This window comes from Chaetodon auriga, chromosome 13 (genome assembly GCF_051107435.1).
Source record: "Chaetodon auriga isolate fChaAug3 chromosome 13, fChaAug3.hap1, whole genome shotgun sequence".
NCBI lineage: Eukaryota > Metazoa > Chordata > Actinopteri > Chaetodontiformes > Chaetodontidae > Chaetodon > Chaetodon auriga.
In genome coordinates, this window is record NC_135086.1 from 16,052,126 (window position 1) to 16,071,811 (window position 19,686).

Consider the following 19,686-nt stretch of genomic DNA (forward strand, 5'->3'; position numbering starts at 1 on the left):
AATCATAATCCTATCACAGTGTTATTTATTCCCTCCCAGTTCCAGGGGCTGTTTCAACATGCTGGTCTAATTACTGTTGCTGGGGGTGGGGACTGGAAGCCAAGCGCAGAAAAACAATAACAATGCTAATGCTGGAGGCAACACTAGGTTAGACCGACACCCAATTCTTGATGCGCTCTTTCTCAATAGGGAGCAGTGCTTTAAAAACAAGGAGGGACTTGGGAAATGAAAGAGAATCGAGATTTGTCGTCTCTTCTAATGAGGGTTTTCTTAATGAAAGAGGCAGGAAACTGAATTGAAACATCTGCTCTGGCGAGTGCCCATTCACATGAGAGATGAAAAGCTGGTGCTCGTTTGTGATGTGAGAGGGAGGAGAACGGAAACAGAGGCGAATGGTTTTCTTAAATAACATCATTATTTATTGCATGTGTCTATAAAGAATCAATACAATCTAAAGCAATGAACTAAGTTTAAATTATCATCTCTTAGTAGCGTCACAATATGCAAGATATGAAATATTTACAATGAAAGACACAGCAAGATAAGCCAGGGCCAATATCGTAACCGTTAGATGCCGAATAAAAACTTGAAACATTATCCAAATGCAAAACACTGCTCAAAACATCAAGAGGCTCGATTAGCAAAAAACACACAGAAAAAAGTTTCTCATTTCAAATTTGGAGGAAAAAAAACGTACAAACAGCAGAAATCTGATTTTAAGGTTTAACAAACATTATTAACAGTATTTATACATTTGGTAGTCTTTGTAAACTAATTTTCAAAACTGTAAATATTGCATATATGCCATTTGTGTTGTACCTAAGTAACAAGAATTAAGTATGTCAAGTATTAATGATTTCTCTTAAAATCTTTTTTTTTCTTTCAGAATTACAGCAATAGAAAATGTCCTCATAGTGGCATCCATTTCACAAGACTATCCCATGACAGTTAAAAAAAAAAAAAAAAAAAAATCAAAGCCAAACCATACTGGTTAGCATATAACTTAATTAGTGCTTTTGTTGTATCAGAAAGTTCACTCAAACACATATTATGTACAGTACAAACAACATAAGTTATTTAACTTAACATCTCTCAAAGTTTCTCAGCGATGCTTAAATGTAATTCTGTAACGTCGCACTATTTACAGTATATAGGCGAAGGATAAGTACCAGTGAATTCAGATAAATAAAGAGATACTTCCCCTGGTTTGTATCTGTGTTGTAGTTTCCATTCAGTACCTCTGCATGTTTCATTGTTGAAGCTGTCGTGGTGTTTGTTGGGTTGTGTGCTCCCACACTCGGAACACAGCATGTACTACATTCAACGTGTCTTGTGTTACAATCTAGAAAGTTTGTAAGTGCAAGACCATGCATTGGCTCCGGCGTGTCTCGTCTGCTATCAAGCGGCTCACTGAGCAGCCGGTCAAGACTGCGTCATGCATTCGCCGCATTGCTCAGCGCTGCCTGCACCGGCCACCTAAGCGTGTGGCGGGACAGAGCTCCGCAATGAGGCATCAGGTGAGAAAATGCAAGACTCTGAGCTGTCCAGTTACTCTGTATAAATAACTTCAAACATTCATGTTCCCGTCCCTTGTCGTGACAGGTCATAACTTCCTGCAGGCTGTGTTGGATGTGCAGGATATCACAGGTGAACAGCGGGTGACTCGGTAAAATGTATAAAGGTGCTGAGGATTGGGCTCAGACAGGCCACAGATCTGGTGGTCAGGTCCAGTTGGTTCAAGCTGCAGGGTTTGGATGGGTGACTCCCGCATGCGCGATGCAATGCAATGTCAAGTATTTCTCTGAAGTCCTCTGGGTTTTCTTTTAGTGTGTATGAATCCTCCATCTCAGGCATATTAATAAATATATTACTCTGGATATTTAATACATAATCTTGTCATAAATGTAACGTGGGAAGAGAAGGAACTTAATCTCAGAGAGGCTGTCTCTCACTCGGCTCTGATCAACATTCGGTCTATAAGATGATTGGTTAAATCTTTGATATACTGCGTGTTTATAGGTCCAAACTAAAAAGGTCCATCAGACGGGGGCTGATGGCTCGAGTAAGGCTTTGGATTGGTGATTTAAAAAAACATTCACCTTTGAAAATAAATATTTCATATATATTTCTGATGTGTGAATTGGTACCAACCTGGTTTTTACTGAGGTAGGGTTTTTTTTTTTTTTTTAAGCAAATGTTAACTTTGATTTTTAAATATGTTCATAAATGCCACCTCTTTTTTGCAGTACAATCTGTATACAAATTCACACACACACACTTCATTAAATGCATACATACATGATAAATAAATAAATATATGTAATCCGTATGCATCAAAGGTTTTTTGCGTGTGTGTATGTGTGTGTGTGTGTGTGCACACACTATGCTGTCCAGGTTTGGTTCACAGGTTTTCAGGTGAAAGTATCTGGCAACTGTCGGCTGAAGCCAAAAGAAAACCAGCTGAAAGTGTATGAATGGCAATAACAACAATAATAATAATTAACATAACAATATACTGCAGGATAATTTTGCAGGTCTACGCACAGAGATAAATAGTTACCTATCTATAGTTAGAGTTAATAGTCTGTTTAAGTTTTTAAGTAATCTAGTACAGCAGCAGTGATGGCGCCTGAATGTTTTGGTGCCGAGAAAAGCGGAGGGAAGATTTGGGGTAAGGGTCAAGTGTCCGTGTTGCCATGGTGATGGCCGTCCCTGTGACCCTCGAAGGCGGCGAAGAGGTCAAAGGGCGTCGACTGCAGCTCATGGTCCAGCTGTCGTCACTTGGCTGCAGCGAAATCCTACGTTCACAGGAAAAGGAGGGAGAGGAGGCGTGGAGGCGAGGAGGGGGACCCATCAGCCTTCATTCTGAAAGGAGAAGAGGAAAAACACGAGTGAGTTTCTCGCCATGCGATTTACGGGCATGAGGTTGAATCTGACTGGATGAGATTTCTTGGTCAATACTCTTTTCAGAAACTCAATATGTGAGTGTTTACATACAGTATATGTGATTTATGACGCAGGACAGAGCAATAGAGGAGAGGGGGAGGTCAAACGGATACCCCCACTCTGTTACCAAGTAAGGAATAAGTGCTCTTCAAGCAGCCTGTCTGTGTGTGTGTGTGTGTGTGTGTGTGTGTGTGTGTGTGTGTGTGTGTGTGTGTGTGTGTGTGTGTGTGTTCCTCAGCTGGTAGACACTGAAGTGGCAGGTGCTTTCACGGCAGGGGAAAAACAGAGTGGCATTTAGCACTGTGCAGCTGACACAGGGCAGTCTCCAATGACGGCAGAAGAGACAGCAACAACACTCCCACACACCAACAAACACACACCCAGGTATTCTTGATTGCACACCTACTGAAGTCAAATAAACAAAACATTCTCCCACACACACACACACACACACACCACAGCTGTTTTGTTCACATACTATAAAACTATAAAAAGAGTCTTCAGAGAGTCGCTCTTCTCCCAGTGGAAAGCCGTGCTGACCCTTGCCCTGGTGTACTTGTTTGTGAGGTTTCATTTGCATGCAGAACTATCAAATGGGAGCGGAAGTCTTGGCTGACACACACATACACAAACACACACTCACACACACACACACACACACAGCCCCTCTCCGCGGCTGCGTTTCTTGCCTCACTCGCTCACTGTCTCCTCCTTCTCTTCCCCAGCCGTGAACAAGAGCCGTTTTCACAAAGCTGGATGTGATCGTCATTCTCTAAAACAAACCTTTCATTCACAGTCCTCACAGTCACCCCTTCCTCACCTACTCCCACCATAAACACACACACGTCTGTTCTCTCTCTCTCTTTGCCCTACACACACACACATGCTGTAAAAGAAGATCAGAGGCTGATGTCAAATCGAAAGCTTTATAGACACTTGACACAACACTAATGACCGAAGCATTAGAGAAAGGAGAGAAAGGAAACACACTGAAGAGGCTGAGGCATTTCCAGGGATGTGTGAGGTGCAAAAATATGGAACTATTTGAAAAACAGAGTCACTGATGAGGCCACCTGTGCCGGCTGAGCTCGGTCTCTTCATTGCCATGGGTGTCAGAGGCAGAAGAAAATAGAAACACCAGGGTGAGAAGTGGTGGAAAAACCACAGTAACAGAATCAACCTGACAGAGAGGAACGGGAATGCAGTGAGGTCATGGGACTGACGGTCCATAACAATCTGTGTGTGTGTGTGTGTGTGTGTGTGTGTGTGTGTGTGTGTGTGTGTGTCTGTGTCTGCAGGGGCTGGGCCAGCCTGTGGCCTGTAGAGGCAGACACTTGGGTGAGAATGACTGAGATCTGCCGGGAAGGAGAGCTGAATCACTAACAGCTCTGATTAGCAACCAGGTGTAGCCATGTACATACAGTCAACGGTCACAAAAAAAAAAAAAAGGATTATCGTTGTCTGAACCAGGACAATGTGGCGTAGAGGGAGACACACACTGCTATTCAAACACATGCTGATCGGAGAAAAGTGTGGGCGGGCGGGGAGGTTTGGGGGGGGGGGGGGACAGAGGTCCAGGGTCCAGCCAGGGAATGAACCCAATGGCCCCGACCACTCCTCTTTCTCAAGCGCACACACGCCCCTCAGCCCCCCTCAACAGCCCACGTCTGTGCCCCCTGTCCCAACCCACACACACACACACACACACACCCAAGCCCTGTTCATTATTTATTTAGTTCTCACAGGCTAAATTTAGCCGTGCTCCATTCAGGGCTACAACACACACACACACACACACACACACACACACACACACACACACACACACACACACACAGGCATGTATTAGCAGGCTCCTCTGTGGTGCTTCAGAAGCAGAGCAAACATGTCCCCATGTCTGTCGATGCTTCACCTGCTCGAGTGGCTCCGTGTTGTTGCAGAGTTAAGTGAATGGGCTTTCAGGGGGAACTACTCCAACTGTATTTGTGAACAGCAAGAGAGGAAAAGGATCAGCTGCGCACAAGCTTCTGCAAACAACAAAGCTGATGTTAGGCGCGGGTTTCCTCCTCCAGACAGGTAGAGATCCGCAGGCTCAGATCTGCTCTGTTTACATTCCTGCCCTGCTGGCTCCTGCCTGATCCACAGCAGCGCTCCAGCAAGCAAACACTGACTGACTCTTCACCTCTGACCTCCCACACCTCTGTCTGACAAAACAACAACAACAACCACCGTTGGCTCTGCTATCCTGCTGACTCACCCCGACATATATTCCAGATAACACATGTAATTATCCTCTTCAATCTTATCCAGTTTTTACATCTTTTTGCAACAACTGTGCGACTTCTCTCTCCCAATAAGACTGCTAACACATCAGGGGCTGCCACTAATGATTATTTTCAAATGATCGATTAAGCATTTGGCCTTCAAAATGTCAGAAAACTGTTGTGAAAGAAGCCAATCGAGGTTTCTCAGAGCCAAAGTTGACCTTCTGGTTTTTTTGCATAGAAAAATCTAATAATTTTAAGCATCATGAGTAACAGCCTAATGCATTTTTGCAGGTTACCAAACATGCTCAATGTCTACAAGAAAAAAACGACTATCACCACCAGCAAATTGCAGATGACATCAAGAAGCCATTATTCCATATCACGCACTGCCTCCTTTATACCCACTTCTTAAACCTATGCTTCTCTATGGAGAAGCACTGGGGTCCAAAGAGTGTCTGAAGAGCTGGACTGTTTATGAATGAAAAAGCCTGAGCTGACCTGATGTGTGTGTGTGTGTGCAGTGTGCGTAAGTACTGTACGGCATTTGCACTCATGTGACACACTATCTCATCTTCTACCTCTAGACAAAACAAGCTACTCAACAATGTCTAATCCTGAAGTGAATGTAATCCTTCTTACCTCCAAGCTAAATTGAGGATGTGGTAGGCTGACTTTGTTTTTATCTAGAGCTGGAACATCCCGCCCTACTTTGCTCAAAGAGTTATGTATCGAGCAGCCAGGAGGGCCGCAGACGTGTGTCCGAAGGGGAGGGGTGCGCGGGACAGGTGAGGACAGAGACTGTACGTTCCTCAAAATACTGTATGTAATCAAATAATTGAGAAGAGGCATTGTGTGCAGAGTTCAGTGTTTGAGGGTTTAAACAGGCTGCAAAAATAAAACCTATAATGCATGAGAAAATGAATTAATGAGAAAAGTATGGATGATGATCTGTGCACAAAGTCAGCACGCTCAGGAGCTATGACGTCGCAAAATATCAAACCTGGAAGACAAACGTGAATTGCGAATTCCCTCTTGTGTTAAACAGGCTATTGTTTACCAGCCAGCTCTTTATTCTCAGATGTCAGACTTTCCCAGCCGCTCATGAACACACCATAGCAAACATATTTCTACGGCTGCAACTTTCATTATCATTTCTATTATTACTTTCATTTCTGATTAATTGACTAGTTGTTCTGTGAAAAATGTCCAATTACCCAGAACCCACAATGACATTTTCAAAGGTCAGACCAACAGTCCAAAACAATATAATGATATAAACCAGCAACAAGAACCACATCTTCAAATCTCTGCAGCTGAAACCAGAGAAAGTAAATTGATCATCAAAACAGCTGCTGATTAATTTTCTGTCAATCGACTAAACCATTGATCGCTGCAGCTCGAGACAATTCAGATCAATTGTACAAGCCAGTTGGCCATTAGTTGTCTGTTGTTGTTTGTAGTGTGAGATAAATCAAGCAGCAAGAGGAGTGAGAGTCTTGTTAGTGGCTCTGATCAGATATGATTAGCTAATTGTTTAATGCATCGTTAGACAATCCTCTATGGCTTCTGGTGTGAAAAGCCAATCAGAGACAGTCCACTGAGGTCAGATAAGAACAGGAAAAACACAAGGCTCCGACACACCGGTGAGGAGAAAGTAGGTGTGTGTGTGTGTGTGTGTGTGTGTGTGTGTTGGGGGGGGGGGGGTTGAATCACATGATTTCTGAAAAACAGAAACCAATGCCTGGAGAGAGGAGGAGGAGAAACAGGAGAGGAGGATGCAGAGGAAGAGGAGGAGGAGGAGGGGGGAAGGGTTTTGGGTTGGTGTATGGCTTCTCCTTGTTGTTGTTGTGGCAGATGGTGGCCAGTCATTAGCGTATTGTCACTCTCCTCTGACGGGCCAGATAACCAGTGAGCACTGCTTGGCGGGGCAGGTGCAAAACCCCTGACCCCCCCCACCTCCACCCCTCCACCATCTGCTGATGGCTGTGTATATGTAGGCACACAGGACAGGAAGACACACACACACACACACACACACACACACACACACACACAGAGTGGAAATGAAAGACATGGAGAGTGTGAGTCAGTCTTCTCCCCTGTCTGCACGCTAGACTGGATGCCAGAGAGAGAAACATTAGATAAATGAGGATAGGAGTGGGAAAAGCAGATGACAGGAGGGTGATAAAAGACGCTTTTATGGAGAAAAATGAAGTGGTGGGACAGATGTACTGTACAAGGAGAGGTAAGGGTCCCAAAGAACTGGAAAAACTAAATGAATACATAGCACGCAGAGATAGAGGTGTGCTGATTTCTGGAAATGCCCCGACGGCAATATCTCCCCCCTCTCTCACAGTCTCTCACACAGAGAGAGCGAGTTCAAAGGTCGAGAAACCGACATTGTTGGCAGGGCCAGAAGGCGTGCACTGAAAGCTAAACAGCCCCCTCCTCTGCCCCACCGCCTCCCCTCTCCCTGCACGTCACGTCAGGGCCAAAAAAAAAACAAACAACAACAGCGTAACCTATCAGCTAACGGACTCCGCCGCTCCTCGCTGAGCCACATGCTCGCATATTTGCAAGTCTGTCAGGCTGAGGAACAACGTCTCCCTCCAGCTCTCACCTTTACCCTGCATGTGCTTCACATGCCAAATGAGGACAGGTGATTTGATTTCCCAATATACCTGTTTTCAAATTGATGCACTGCAGGGAATGCATGCTATTGTTCACTGCGTGGAGGGAATGTGGTAGAGCCTGTCATCTCGTAGTAAACAGTCATGCCCTCTTTTTCGCTCTCTCACAGACACAAGCAATGCAAGTGTTTTTGTATTTTGGGTGAGAGTATCAAAGACTTGCCACACTGGTCACATCCCTGATCGAAGCTGAGTCATTCACCATTATGTACAAGGACATTTGTTTGTCAGGGAGGGCTTATATAACAAAGATACAGTAGCACAGGCAAACTCTTACCGGAACAACGCTGATCTCTATCTCTTTCTGCATTTCTTTTCTTCCTTTCCTTGTCACTCCTCCTTTCCTCCCCCTCACTCTCTCTCTCGCCCTCCCTTCAGCCAACAGCTCAATTGTCTATTTTGCTGTACATGAAAAACAAAACAAGTCACCCACCCTTCACCATTGTTCCTCCACCTCTGCTCTCGCAGTCTTGGACAAACGTCTGTGCTGAAGGGGACAACATTCAATATTTGGGTCCTGTCTGAAACTCAAAAGCAGGTGTGAAGGTGCACCTGTAGTATGCGCCTGGTGAAAGTCATGTGTTCATGGAGGACATTAGCGGGAGAACGCTCCTGTGTAAAACTGTTTGTGAAGAATCCTCCGATCCCCCTCCCACTCCACCCCACCAGGTTAGAAAAACAAGTGAGCATTCACCCCTCCCAGCAACCTTTGCACACTGACCACATTCCAGTCCTGAAACCCAGTACCTGACAATTGATAAACAACTGACTCACTTGTTTTTCTGGGGAACCTGATGACTTGCACCAAGCCCCACGCTGGCTCTGCTCACAGCATGAGAGCCAGCAGAGACAGAGACAAAGAGAGACAACTTGGTTGTGAAACCACAAACAGCAATTAAACTCTTGTATTTCACCATCAGGAACAACTGACTCCTGACTCACAGTGATCCTCACACTGTGTATTTTCTCTTCAAACAACAGCAACTTCTGACATGCCCCTGCCAGGTCATCTATCCCTGTAAATAATCCCTGCCATTTAGAGATGCATGAAAAGCCACTGATGCAACACTGAACAAAATGAGGTGAAAGGGAATATTTTGATGGCGACCGTTCTTTCCCACAAAGACATCTAGTCAGAAGGATTTCACGGCACATCCGCACACATACCAGCTTCACAAAAGCTACAGCACGCTGCGTTATAAAATGACCCACAAACACGGATTTTTCTAGCTGCTTCCACGTGCGCGTCATGTGTAGTGCCGCACGCGTCACAGCATCAGACTTGATGTGTTTTGAAATACTGACGTGGTATAAAACTGCGTCACTGAGGGGAGACTACAGCAGACCATTCACACATACACACGACAGCAGTGTTAAGTCAGCCAGAGTACTACAGAAGTCCGGTCATAATTTTCAAAATAAAACCTTTTCAAAATAAAACCTACTTCAGTCAAGTGACATATAGCGGCTGTTTTCCTTTAAGGAAGTATACAGTAAAGGGGACTAAATGCAGCACGATCCGGAGAACATGGACATTTCTTGTGGTTTTGAACACGTCAACTTTTTCTTCCTATGCTTTTATTTGGAGCGAAACGCTCGTTTTCCGGTGTGTGTCTGCACGTTGACGCGGATCACAAATCTTGGGCACAGCTCTCCGCAGCATCGAACAGCCCTGAGGTTTGACGATGTGTCATGGGTGTGACGAGTAGGTGACTAACCCTATCTAAACATGACAGCCTACACCCAGCAGCAAGGTTCATAACACCTTTACTTCCCTCAGCTCCCGTAGCCTACGTTTACAGACCGAAACCTGTTATTCTAACATGTATCGGTATGTAACCACTGTTTATATAACTGATTAACACCGTTTGCCACATTTGACCGCACAACTCTATATGATGTTATTTGCGGCATTGCGAAGATTTGTTTTACTGAGGCATAAACGACAATCAGTGTGATATTTAGGCTTATAACATCCATAAAATAGACACACTGTGTTGGCAGTTCGTGGGTTAAAGCCAGAGTGAGTGTTAAACACACAGGCTCTGCTGCAGACACACAAATGAAGACACAAAATGAATGGAGCCGTTTGTTTCCAGCATGTTCTCTGAAAGATCATCATTATTCTCAACTTTGGAATGAAAATGAGCTCAGAAGTGCTGCTTAGCAACGAGTGGCCTATCTCTGCAGAGCATACAGTAGCACTGAGGCGGATCTCTATCCTACTCAAGCCCTGGCACCACTCCCTTCATGAATGAAAACATACTGCATGAATGAGTGAGTGTGACATGTGTGAAAACACTCACCTTTCACAGCAGCAGCAGTCTCCTTGAATCCCAGGCTGGCGTAGGGGCTTGTGTTGAAACCATTCACGCCCCCCTTGCAGCCACAGGCCGTCTTGAACCTCAGGAGCCCGTCACAGTCCCCTAACCTGCATCCTCCAAGGTTTCCCTCCATCAAGTTTAAGGCAATGTAGTTAAGTCCGTTTTGATAACCAGCTGACATCTCCCGGCACATGGGGCTGTTGCTGCCATAGTCCTCCTCGGGTCCCTCGGTGCTGCACACAGTGCGGGATACATTCTCCACAGAGGCAGAGCTGTGCCGTTTGGTGTCGTGGGCAAAGGATGGGCACACAGGTGTGACAGTGGTGGTGGAGGAGAAGGTTTCAGAACTGTGCCGCCTGCGCCCCTGAGGGTCGGCCCGGATCACTTTGGCCCCCCTGTGTGGATCCACGAGGGTGACAGATAATGAAGGACCCCCCAGGAGGAAAGAGTCCAATGGCACAGGGGGCACTGCATCCACAATGGAGCTCTCAAGGCTGAGTCTTTTGACACAGGCAGTGGGGCTGGTGGGGAGGGGAGCAGCATCAGTGGTGCAGAGAGCAGGTAGACTGGCAGGAGGACCGAAAGTCATCTCAGTGTAGTCATCCTTGACTAGAGCAGGCTGACACACCAGGCTCACCTGCTGTTGGAGAGGATATTCCTCTACCATCCCCCTCTCCTCTGTCCCTCCCTCTATGCTTTTTCCCTCTTCTTCCTCCTCGTCTCTCTGTATGTTCTGCTGGGTGTTCACCACAGCCGGGCATGTCAAGACTTCAGGCATGCGGTTTAGGCACCCTGTGGAGGGGGGACCCCTGGCTTGGTGTGTGCCAAGGTGACCCGGGGAGCTGACGTCGACATTAGCATAGTCTGAGCACTGCAGGGATCCCTTCTCTGCACACACTCCACTCACAGAGGACGCAGAGCTTTCTGACACTGTAGATGGCAGCAGGTCGTGGGTAGCACTACTGAAGTCTATGTTGATGTACTCTCCAGGGCTGCGTGGCTCTGAGGGAAGAGGGTGTTCATTCATACACGGTAGTGTTCTGAGGGATTCCAGAGCCAGGCGGGTGGGCCGACACACTCTGCTCCGGTGTACCAGACCCCCATCTATCCGAGCCACTCTGAGAGGCGATGGGGCAGAGGAAGGGGTGCCTGGTGTACCTGGAGAGCTGCTGGCCACAGAGTCTCCTGGAGAGACAGGACAATAGTTGGACTCCTCTTCTATTCGCTGTCTCCGTAAACTCATCACCACATACTGGTCTGTGTCTGTCGACCCGTTGCGCTGCAACTGGCCTTTAAGTGAGCGTGGTAGAGAGCTGTAAGAATAAGGCTGTCTGTGATGTTGCTGGGGGTGGGGATCTCCTCCTACAGGACTGAGGATGAAGTCTGGGGGTGTGACAGACACCAGAGGGTCAACAGGAGACATGTTCAGGTACTCTCCATTGGTGAGCTTTCCATCAGCACTCTCCACTGACATCTTGGTTCCACACCACATCCGCATATAGCCACTTTCCTCCAGAGAAACACTCCCAGGGGAGTCTGTGCGTGGGGCCAGCCCCACTGAAGAGGAGTGTGAGCGGGGGTTGATGATCTGCTTTGGAGCAGAAACACACATGGGGCTCATGGGCATGTAGGGGTCATTCTTGGACCCTGGTGTCTGAGGTACCACACCTGGCATCATGGGCATATAGCCACTGTCACCTTGGAGATTGCTAGCACTGATCTGAACATCCCTGTAATCCTCAGGATAGGTCCCTTTAGGTGAGGCAGTGTGACACCTGTGAGAAGACTGGCTTCCACTGGTGTAAGTAGCCCTCATAAGAGTATACTCATCCAGGGAGGCTGAAGACACTTGGGGGGGACCCCTCTGCTGGCGGGGAGTAGTCAGGGAGTATGTGCGTTTTCGATAAGCCTTGTCCAGCTCCGGTAACCGACGATAACCATTCTGATTCTGCCGCTCCATCACCATGTAGCCATCCAGCTCACTGCCGTCTCGGGAGGGGGGAGTGTCAGCTTTGAGAGACTCAGGAGTGTTGCTACGGAGGGTGAGTGATAGCCTCAGGTCCCGTGCGTCCGCCGGGCTTGAGCCATACTCCTCACATGATATAAAACCAGCATCACTGGGGGAGCCTGAAAAGGAGGCACTGCAGCTGGAAGGGCGAGGAGCACTGCTGTCTGGGCAGGAGGACAGATTCCCTGGGCTGGGGGTGGCCATGGGCGGGGAACGAGACAGGGGCATAGACATGGACTTACTGTGCTGGAGGGAAGAAGATTCAAATGTCCGACAAGGGCGCGCTGTAATAGTGTGAGATCTGCTCAGCAGGGTCCTGTGGACCCCTGGGCTCAACGGGCTGCCAGTCACTGACATGGGGCGTGTCATGGTGCCGTCGCCCTCGCTGGCCGTGCGTATTCGACAGGAGGAAAATTTGCTCACAGGAGAGGTCGCGGCCATGCTGTCAGTGCGCGACCGCCGGGGAAGCCCGGTCTGGCTGGGGGGGAGATTGTTCAGGTGCCGCCGTGTGGGCACAGAGATGGGGTTTGTACCAGATGACTGGCTTTTGCTGCGCGGACGGAATTCCGACAGCTCCTTCATGGCTTTCATCGCCTCCAAGATAGTTTCGTGGATATTTTGCGCCACCACAGAGTCATCAGCCTGCATCCATAACTCCCCCGGACCCGTGGCCGCAGATCGACCAACCTCAATGAAGAAAAAGCTGTCAGAGTGGCCGCACCTCCGGATATTCATCAGCTGTAAATTGACGGAGGCAACCTCTGAGTTCAGCTTGACAAAGCTGATAGTCCGGCTGGAGAGACAGAGCCTGTACACTCCGGTCAAATTCCTGCTTTGCCCCAAGCCTTTGGATTTCAGATTGACTTGCCAAACCTCCTTGTAGACGGCGGAAACCGGCGTTATCACACCGTAGCTCGCCTCGTCGAAGCCAACCAGCGAGGACGCAGAGTTGGACGCCGAACCGTCGTATACTTTCCCCTCTGCCATTAAATCCATCAGCACCCGGTACCAGCTCTCCTGTTCCTGCTCGTTTTCTGCCGCCACCGCAAAATACTCATCCTTGGTGTACAGAGCAATAAGATATTTGTGTTTTGCGTCCGCTCTCTTGTTGATATTGAGACAGCAGTCCAGAGGAATAACTCTCTTCGCGGCCGATTTGTTTTTCCATTTCTTCTCGCTCTCGTAGTACTCCAGCCGGGCAGGGAAGCCTTCGCTCGGCTCCTTTAGAACGAAAAAGCGCTTGTGTCCGTGTTTCTGCTTCTTTAGGTATCCGCATTTCTTGACGCCGCTGTTCACATTCGTAGTACTGGGCAACAGCGGCTGATCTCCTGTGCTTGGCGGACTCGCCATTCTCGTGTCCTTCGCTATCAGACACAATGCGTCCTAACCTCGAGCTGCTAAAGAAACGCCGCGCGTTATTTTAATCCTCTATTTCCAGAGCCGGCTGTGCGCGCGTTCGTCTTCTCCCAAAGCTGAGCAATAAATAACACATGTCTGCTAGTGTCCGGACTGAGGAGGGGGAAACAACATGTGACGATCTACACATCCAGCTCTAGTTTAAAAAAAAAGGAAAGGAAAGGAGAAGAAAAAAATACACACACCGACAGTGGGCGGTGCGCACTCAGCTCATTGGGCTTATTGGTGGAAACGGGATGAATGCTGGAGTGAGGTGGCCCCGTTCAAAGGAGAGAGAGAGAGAGAGGGAGGGAGGGAGGGAGGGAGAGAGAGAAAAGGAGAAAGCCCTCCTACTATCACTCTGCCCTCTTCCGACTCATTTGAGAGCGTAGTCAGTCAGGACTGGAGCTTTATTTATAGCAGCTCTGATCCCGTGGTCCAACATTTGACTACTGTGAAGATTTTTCATCAGTCTAAATATACCAAACTTGATGTTTCTGACCTATAAAGCCTACGTGTGCGTCACTTAAGGAGTTGGGGTGGATTATAAAACATATTAGGATGAATAGTAACCAGAATCGGTGCTTATCATATGCGCAGAGGCAAGGAAACGTTTATGCTGTTATTTCATTCCCAAAGCCTATTCTTATTCACACTGATGCTTTTCACAACCCCCTGACCATATTTTAGCGCGTCTGTAGAGGGAGTCCTTCCAGTCCCCCTCTCCAGCTGGTAAACAAGCATCACCTAGTCGAGTCTGCAGCTCCGTCACAGGAATTTAATATTCCCTCTGCGTCGCCCGGCCAGAATACATTCACGCTTTAGGTGGGATATTCTAGCCCCTCTTCCTTTTTCGGTCTTCAGAGAAAGCATCAGGGTGCTCATGATAAACAACGAGCGCAAGGACTGAGGAGGAGCGGATATAATGCAGCGTGCTTTGTTGCGTAACGCGGTCGCCTTCTGCTTGTTTCATGTTTGCCTGGGGCTCGCAGGATAGCTGCTCACTTACAGTCCGTTTCCGGCTGCTTTATTTGTCTTCCCATTCAGAAAGTCTATGGCGGCGCCACAAATATAATCCAGGGCGACAACGTGCCAAAATGTTTGAGATTAAGCCTTATCAGCAAAAAAAATAATAAAGCTCATCCACGTCAAAGAAACACATGAATGACCCATATATGGTTATATATATAAAATTCTACACACACACACACACACACACACACACACACACATATATATATATATATAAACATCTGATATCATGATGACGCAAATATTCTCCTGATCTGGATGCGTCAATGGCCGGTAATGTGCGTAATGATGAAATGCCGGTGGCCAGCTGGGTACCGCGGTGAGAGTGTGTAGCTGACAGCCAATAGCCTGCCTTTTACTTCCTGAGGGACTGAGCTTCACCTCCTCCTGCCCACCAGAGGGATGGTGCTGTTTCACTGATGGAAACAGGCTGCACAGTGTTTCCTCGCAGTTTTGTATGCAGGTCAAATGTAAACACGGTAAACAGCCATATCGAACTTGAACTCTAATTAAATGGGGATTAATCTACATTCCCAGTGCCACTCAAAGTACAGTATCTGTCAATAATCAGTCACATGCCCCATGATGATAACATGATCAAAAAAAAAAAAACCTCCCACATACACACACCACACCCCCCACCTTATAGTCCCGTTTTCCTTCAGATCCCACAGTGCTGGCTCAGCACCAAACCACCCTGTCCTTAGGCAAGGTCAATTACCATGCCCAGTGCAGGTCAATTATCCCACCAAAAGCAATGATTTGACTACTACCATGGAAAAATGAATCAAATCAGGCAACAGCCCCTTGTGGTCTGTCCCTCAAATAACCTTTAGTTCACAGATTTGGTCCACACAGTCAGCGATGGGTAGATTTTGTGTTCTGTGCAGTTGCTTTCAATATTTGAGCAACTGTGTTTACCTCAGCCTTGCCTAAAGTGCTATGAAGGCATACTGATATAAATAGATGTAGCAGAGCTGGCTGCCTAAACCTCTCAGGCTCACATAGCTCCCTGTAGGATAAGGAGGGTTCCCTGTCTGCTGATATTAGGTTTCCTAAATGACAGACATGGGCTTGGATCAGAACTTTCACACTCTCTGATAACAAACAACTACTGCAGAATGGCCACAGTGTGGATGTGCTGTTTTATGTAACATTTAGGGTATCCACAGCTGCTTAAACCTCTGATAAATTACGAACAAACTGTACCTGTATGAAGCATTTGAAGTCCATGACAGCTTGCCTTGTGTAATACCATGACCTGACACTGGCAAGATAAACAGAAAGTGAGTGGGGGTAGTGTGAAGTGAAAGCAGGGGCAGAAGGAGTGAGTCCTTCCTTTTTGCATAACCCATGAAGCATAAGAAATGCAAATCAGCTGTCTATAAAACACCAATAAGGTGGGCAATTGTCCCATAAACTGCTGCTTGAAAACCCAATCTGGTTGTGTCTGCGGTACGTCCTTGCACTTTTCTTAGGTAACTACATGAATATTTATCACCCACCAATTTACACAGCATGGTGCATTAATTTACAAGTTAATTAAACGGCCAGCTGAAGCTGATTTACAAGGCTTTAAATGGTCTCTCTCAACGTCCCCTGGTATGAACCCATTAGGTCTTTAAAGGTTTATTTATCCGGGGAAGGACAGAGGTGTGACTTTAAGGATGCATCCTCTCGCTATAGATCCTCTTCACTGTCTGGATTTATTTCCTTTTCTTGGGGTTTAAAGCCAGAGGGTGAGCAAACAATCAAATAGGGTTGAATAAACAAAGTATAATAGATTGTCCACGTTCACTCAGTAGCCTGTAGCTTTGAAGACCTAATCTTATTTACGCTCTTAAGGCCGGCCTTCATATACAAACAGCCTCGCTCGCCCCATTTGCTGAGTCACAAGCACATAACGTCTCCGTCACCCATTGCACTGTCACTGTGTGTGACGATTAGTTTCATAAGCTTTCATAAAGCAGATTAGGATCGCCAATCTGATGAGATAAGATTAGGGACAAGCAGGAGGGGGGTAAAGATTACGCTCAGTCATACTCCGCTCACTGCAACATAAGGCCCCATCAAATGAACAGCACAAACATGTAGCGTTGGCATCCAATCACACACACTCTTCACCCACCTCGCCTAATTAGTCAAAGGCAAAACAGATTATAGCCGGAGCCTGAGGTGTCTGATTTGTATTGTTGTGGCTGTGCTGTTTTGATGTTTTGGATCTGAATGTCACCCTGTTGTTATTCATCCTCTGAGCAGGGGATATTTTGATGGGGGGGGTTTTTTTCAGGATTGTTGTGTTGCTGATTTGGATGGATCAACCTTTGTTGCAGTGTTAATTTATTGAGTTAACCCTAATGTTCTGTTCCCAGCCCTCTTTCACAGCTCAGACAACATACTTAACATTGTTTCACTGCTTATAAACATCATCTTTAACTGTTGACGCGTTTTAGAGACTCCAGCTGTAAAACAAGGTTAGACGAACCTCTCCCAAATCCCCAGTGAGTCTACAAGATTTCTGCAATTTGAGTTTTATGGCAGTTTTTTCAAACTTACCCCAAACAGCAGTAAAGTCACTATTAAAAAAAAAAACTATTAAAAAAAGCATACTGTACATGTCTTTGTCTGTGAATGACTTTTTGGCAAACAAAATGAATACATATAAAACATGAACTATGTCCTTATTTGGAGTAACAGGAGGAAACATTGCAGGTCACCATTTGAGCTTGTCCCATTTTTTGTCTTTGAGCATTTAAACATCGTTCCCGACTCACCCTGCAATTTCGTAAAGCCAATATTGTAACCAGGTAATGATAATGGCAGCTGTTTTCTGTGCTCTTGAGCGCATACAATATGGATCGCTCGGTTCAATCTCATGTTGTCACCCATAATTGACTCGATTCTCTAATCAATACAGCAAATGCGAAATTGAAATTTCTCTTCCAGTTAATTTTTGTGCTGATTGATCGCTGATGGGCCTGACCTGGAGGGAAGACAGCGTGTGCCGATGGAGATCTTTGTATTATTGGACATGACTGCGCGCCTGTATTGAGCCACAGCACAAGTGATTACAGTTTTGATTACTTCACTTAACCAACTCAGTGGAATGGACATAATCTATTTTTGATTAATCTGTGAATTGGACACAGGGTGTGCACGGTTGTGTAGTATGGCACAAGTCGGTTGTAATTGTTACATTGAACACCACTGATGTCGTGTTATAATGGCTGTGCGTGTTTGATGAGGAACTGTGCAGCTGCTGAGGTGTTTGCTTTCTATATGTTTCGCTAAGACCTCTTTGTTTTGCTAACCCTCTTTGTTATCTCCTCACCTCTTTTTAATAATTTCTCATACAGATACCAAAAATGCCTTGAGTTTCCTCATTTCACAGGTCACTGAGACAGATATTTATTTGATATGCTCATTAGAAGGGACAGCCGACATCAGGCAGGCGCAGCCTTTTGAATGCTTATTAGATGAGAAACCGCTGATAATATGTTTCTATAGGCTGAGGACATACCCAGACAGCATATTTATCCTTTGGCACATCTTCCCCCAAGAAATGCCTCCCCTGGCCACACGGGGAGATGTAACAGCAGCCTGCCATCTGAAATCTTAGCTCTCTGTAGCTGTGATTATACAGATATCAATGCATATGATATTCACGCTCCACAATACCATCATCAGTCATTTGTCATAATTATGCGTTATCTGAAGTCACGTGGTTTGATATAAATGACAATGATACATTAGCCCCTTCTCTGCCTCGGTCAGATGGGGGGAATCTTGTGAGTGAGACAGGAAGGGTGCATGAAATACATGCAAATGTCAAGTGTGTCTGTGTTGAAATAGAGCAACTTTATAGTTCATATTTGAGAGAAGACACTTGGACATCTGAGGCTATCACAGGACTCTTAATACATGTTCGTGCTTGGTTATAGGCGATGTTTGGATGCTGGCAGTGATAGCTGTGTTTTTGTCCACGACAGCAGTGTCATAATCAGTGTGTAGATGTTGTTTCCTTAGAGTTAATCACACAGTCCACAGTTAGAACAGCGGAAGGACGATTAAAGGAAGGTAGGTGGCATCAACAGTATTAAAATTGGAAGTGATCTAAGTAGGAGTGTGTAGGAGGCTTTCCCATTCGTCTGTGTGTGTGTGTGTGTGTGTGTGTGTGTGTGTGTGTGTGTGTGTGTAGTTTAAGCATGCATTGATTTTTTCTGACTTAGCCTCAACTGACCCGCTGATCTAATATTCATTTCCTTCTCCAAACCACACACATTCTGTCTCTTGTTCTTTCACACACACACACACACACACACACACACACACACACACACACACACACAAGTAAATGAAATAGTACTCATCACTGTTTTGTGTTTTTGAATGTCTGGCATTGATAAGTAAATCAGACTGAAGCCAGTGGAGGGTAAATGAGGTAAATACACACAATGTAGTGGCTAGTCCTTTCAAAGAACCACATGTTCTCATGTGATATGTCTCGCTCCCTCCTGTGCCCCCTTTAAATTACAGCTATTTTTGATAAATCCTTCAGCTGGGTGGAAATAGCCACCGCAGATTAACGAACAATGTAACTCACAGCAGAAGCAAAACGAAGAGCGCTGGAATGTAAAATGTCTTTAATAGGCTAAACCCCATCGAGACAGAGATTCCAGTTTCAAGGGACACCTGATGATGTAAACCTTTGTAAATCAAGAAAATGTCATTTTAAATGTACAGTATAATAACATCAAGGAGAGGGAAGCAAATTGCAATTATCAGTGGTCACTTGAGACCCATTTGATATGCATTCCCCTTCGAGAAGTGAACTATAATCCACCTTAACTGGCTGTACAAACAGTCGGAATAAATGCATTGGTGCAGGACACAAGACCTGAAAGTTTCATTGAGGCAACTCCTATCAGGTCTCACTGATGTAAAAACACATTGGACAGTATGTCGTGCATCCTCCCACTACTTCTTAACCACATGCATAGTCTCCATAAATAGGGTCAAACAGA

The 19,686-nt window shown here is 46.1% G+C and overlaps 1 protein-coding gene across 1 annotated transcript; it reads right to left on the minus strand.

Moving 5' to 3' along the window:
* Positions 1-393: 393 nt before the first annotated feature.
* On the minus strand, positions 394-14,746 carry irs2b (insulin receptor substrate 2b). Its single transcript, XM_076746598.1, has 2 exons — positions 10,210-14,746; positions 394-2,865 (listed from the first exon to the last, which is right to left on the minus strand). The coding sequence occupies exons 1-2, from the start codon at positions 13,583-13,585 to the stop codon at positions 2,861-2,863; spliced, it is 3,381 nt and encodes a 1,126-aa protein (XP_076602713.1). The 5' UTR covers positions 13,586-14,746; the 3' UTR covers positions 394-2,860.
* Positions 14,747-19,686: the final 4,940 nt, after the last annotated feature.

Excerpts from the sequence above, each read along its gene's own strand:
- irs2b (XM_076746598.1), bottom strand. The coding sequence starts at position 13,585 with ATGGCGAGTCCGCCAAGCACAGGAGATCAGCCGCTGTTGCCCAGTACT.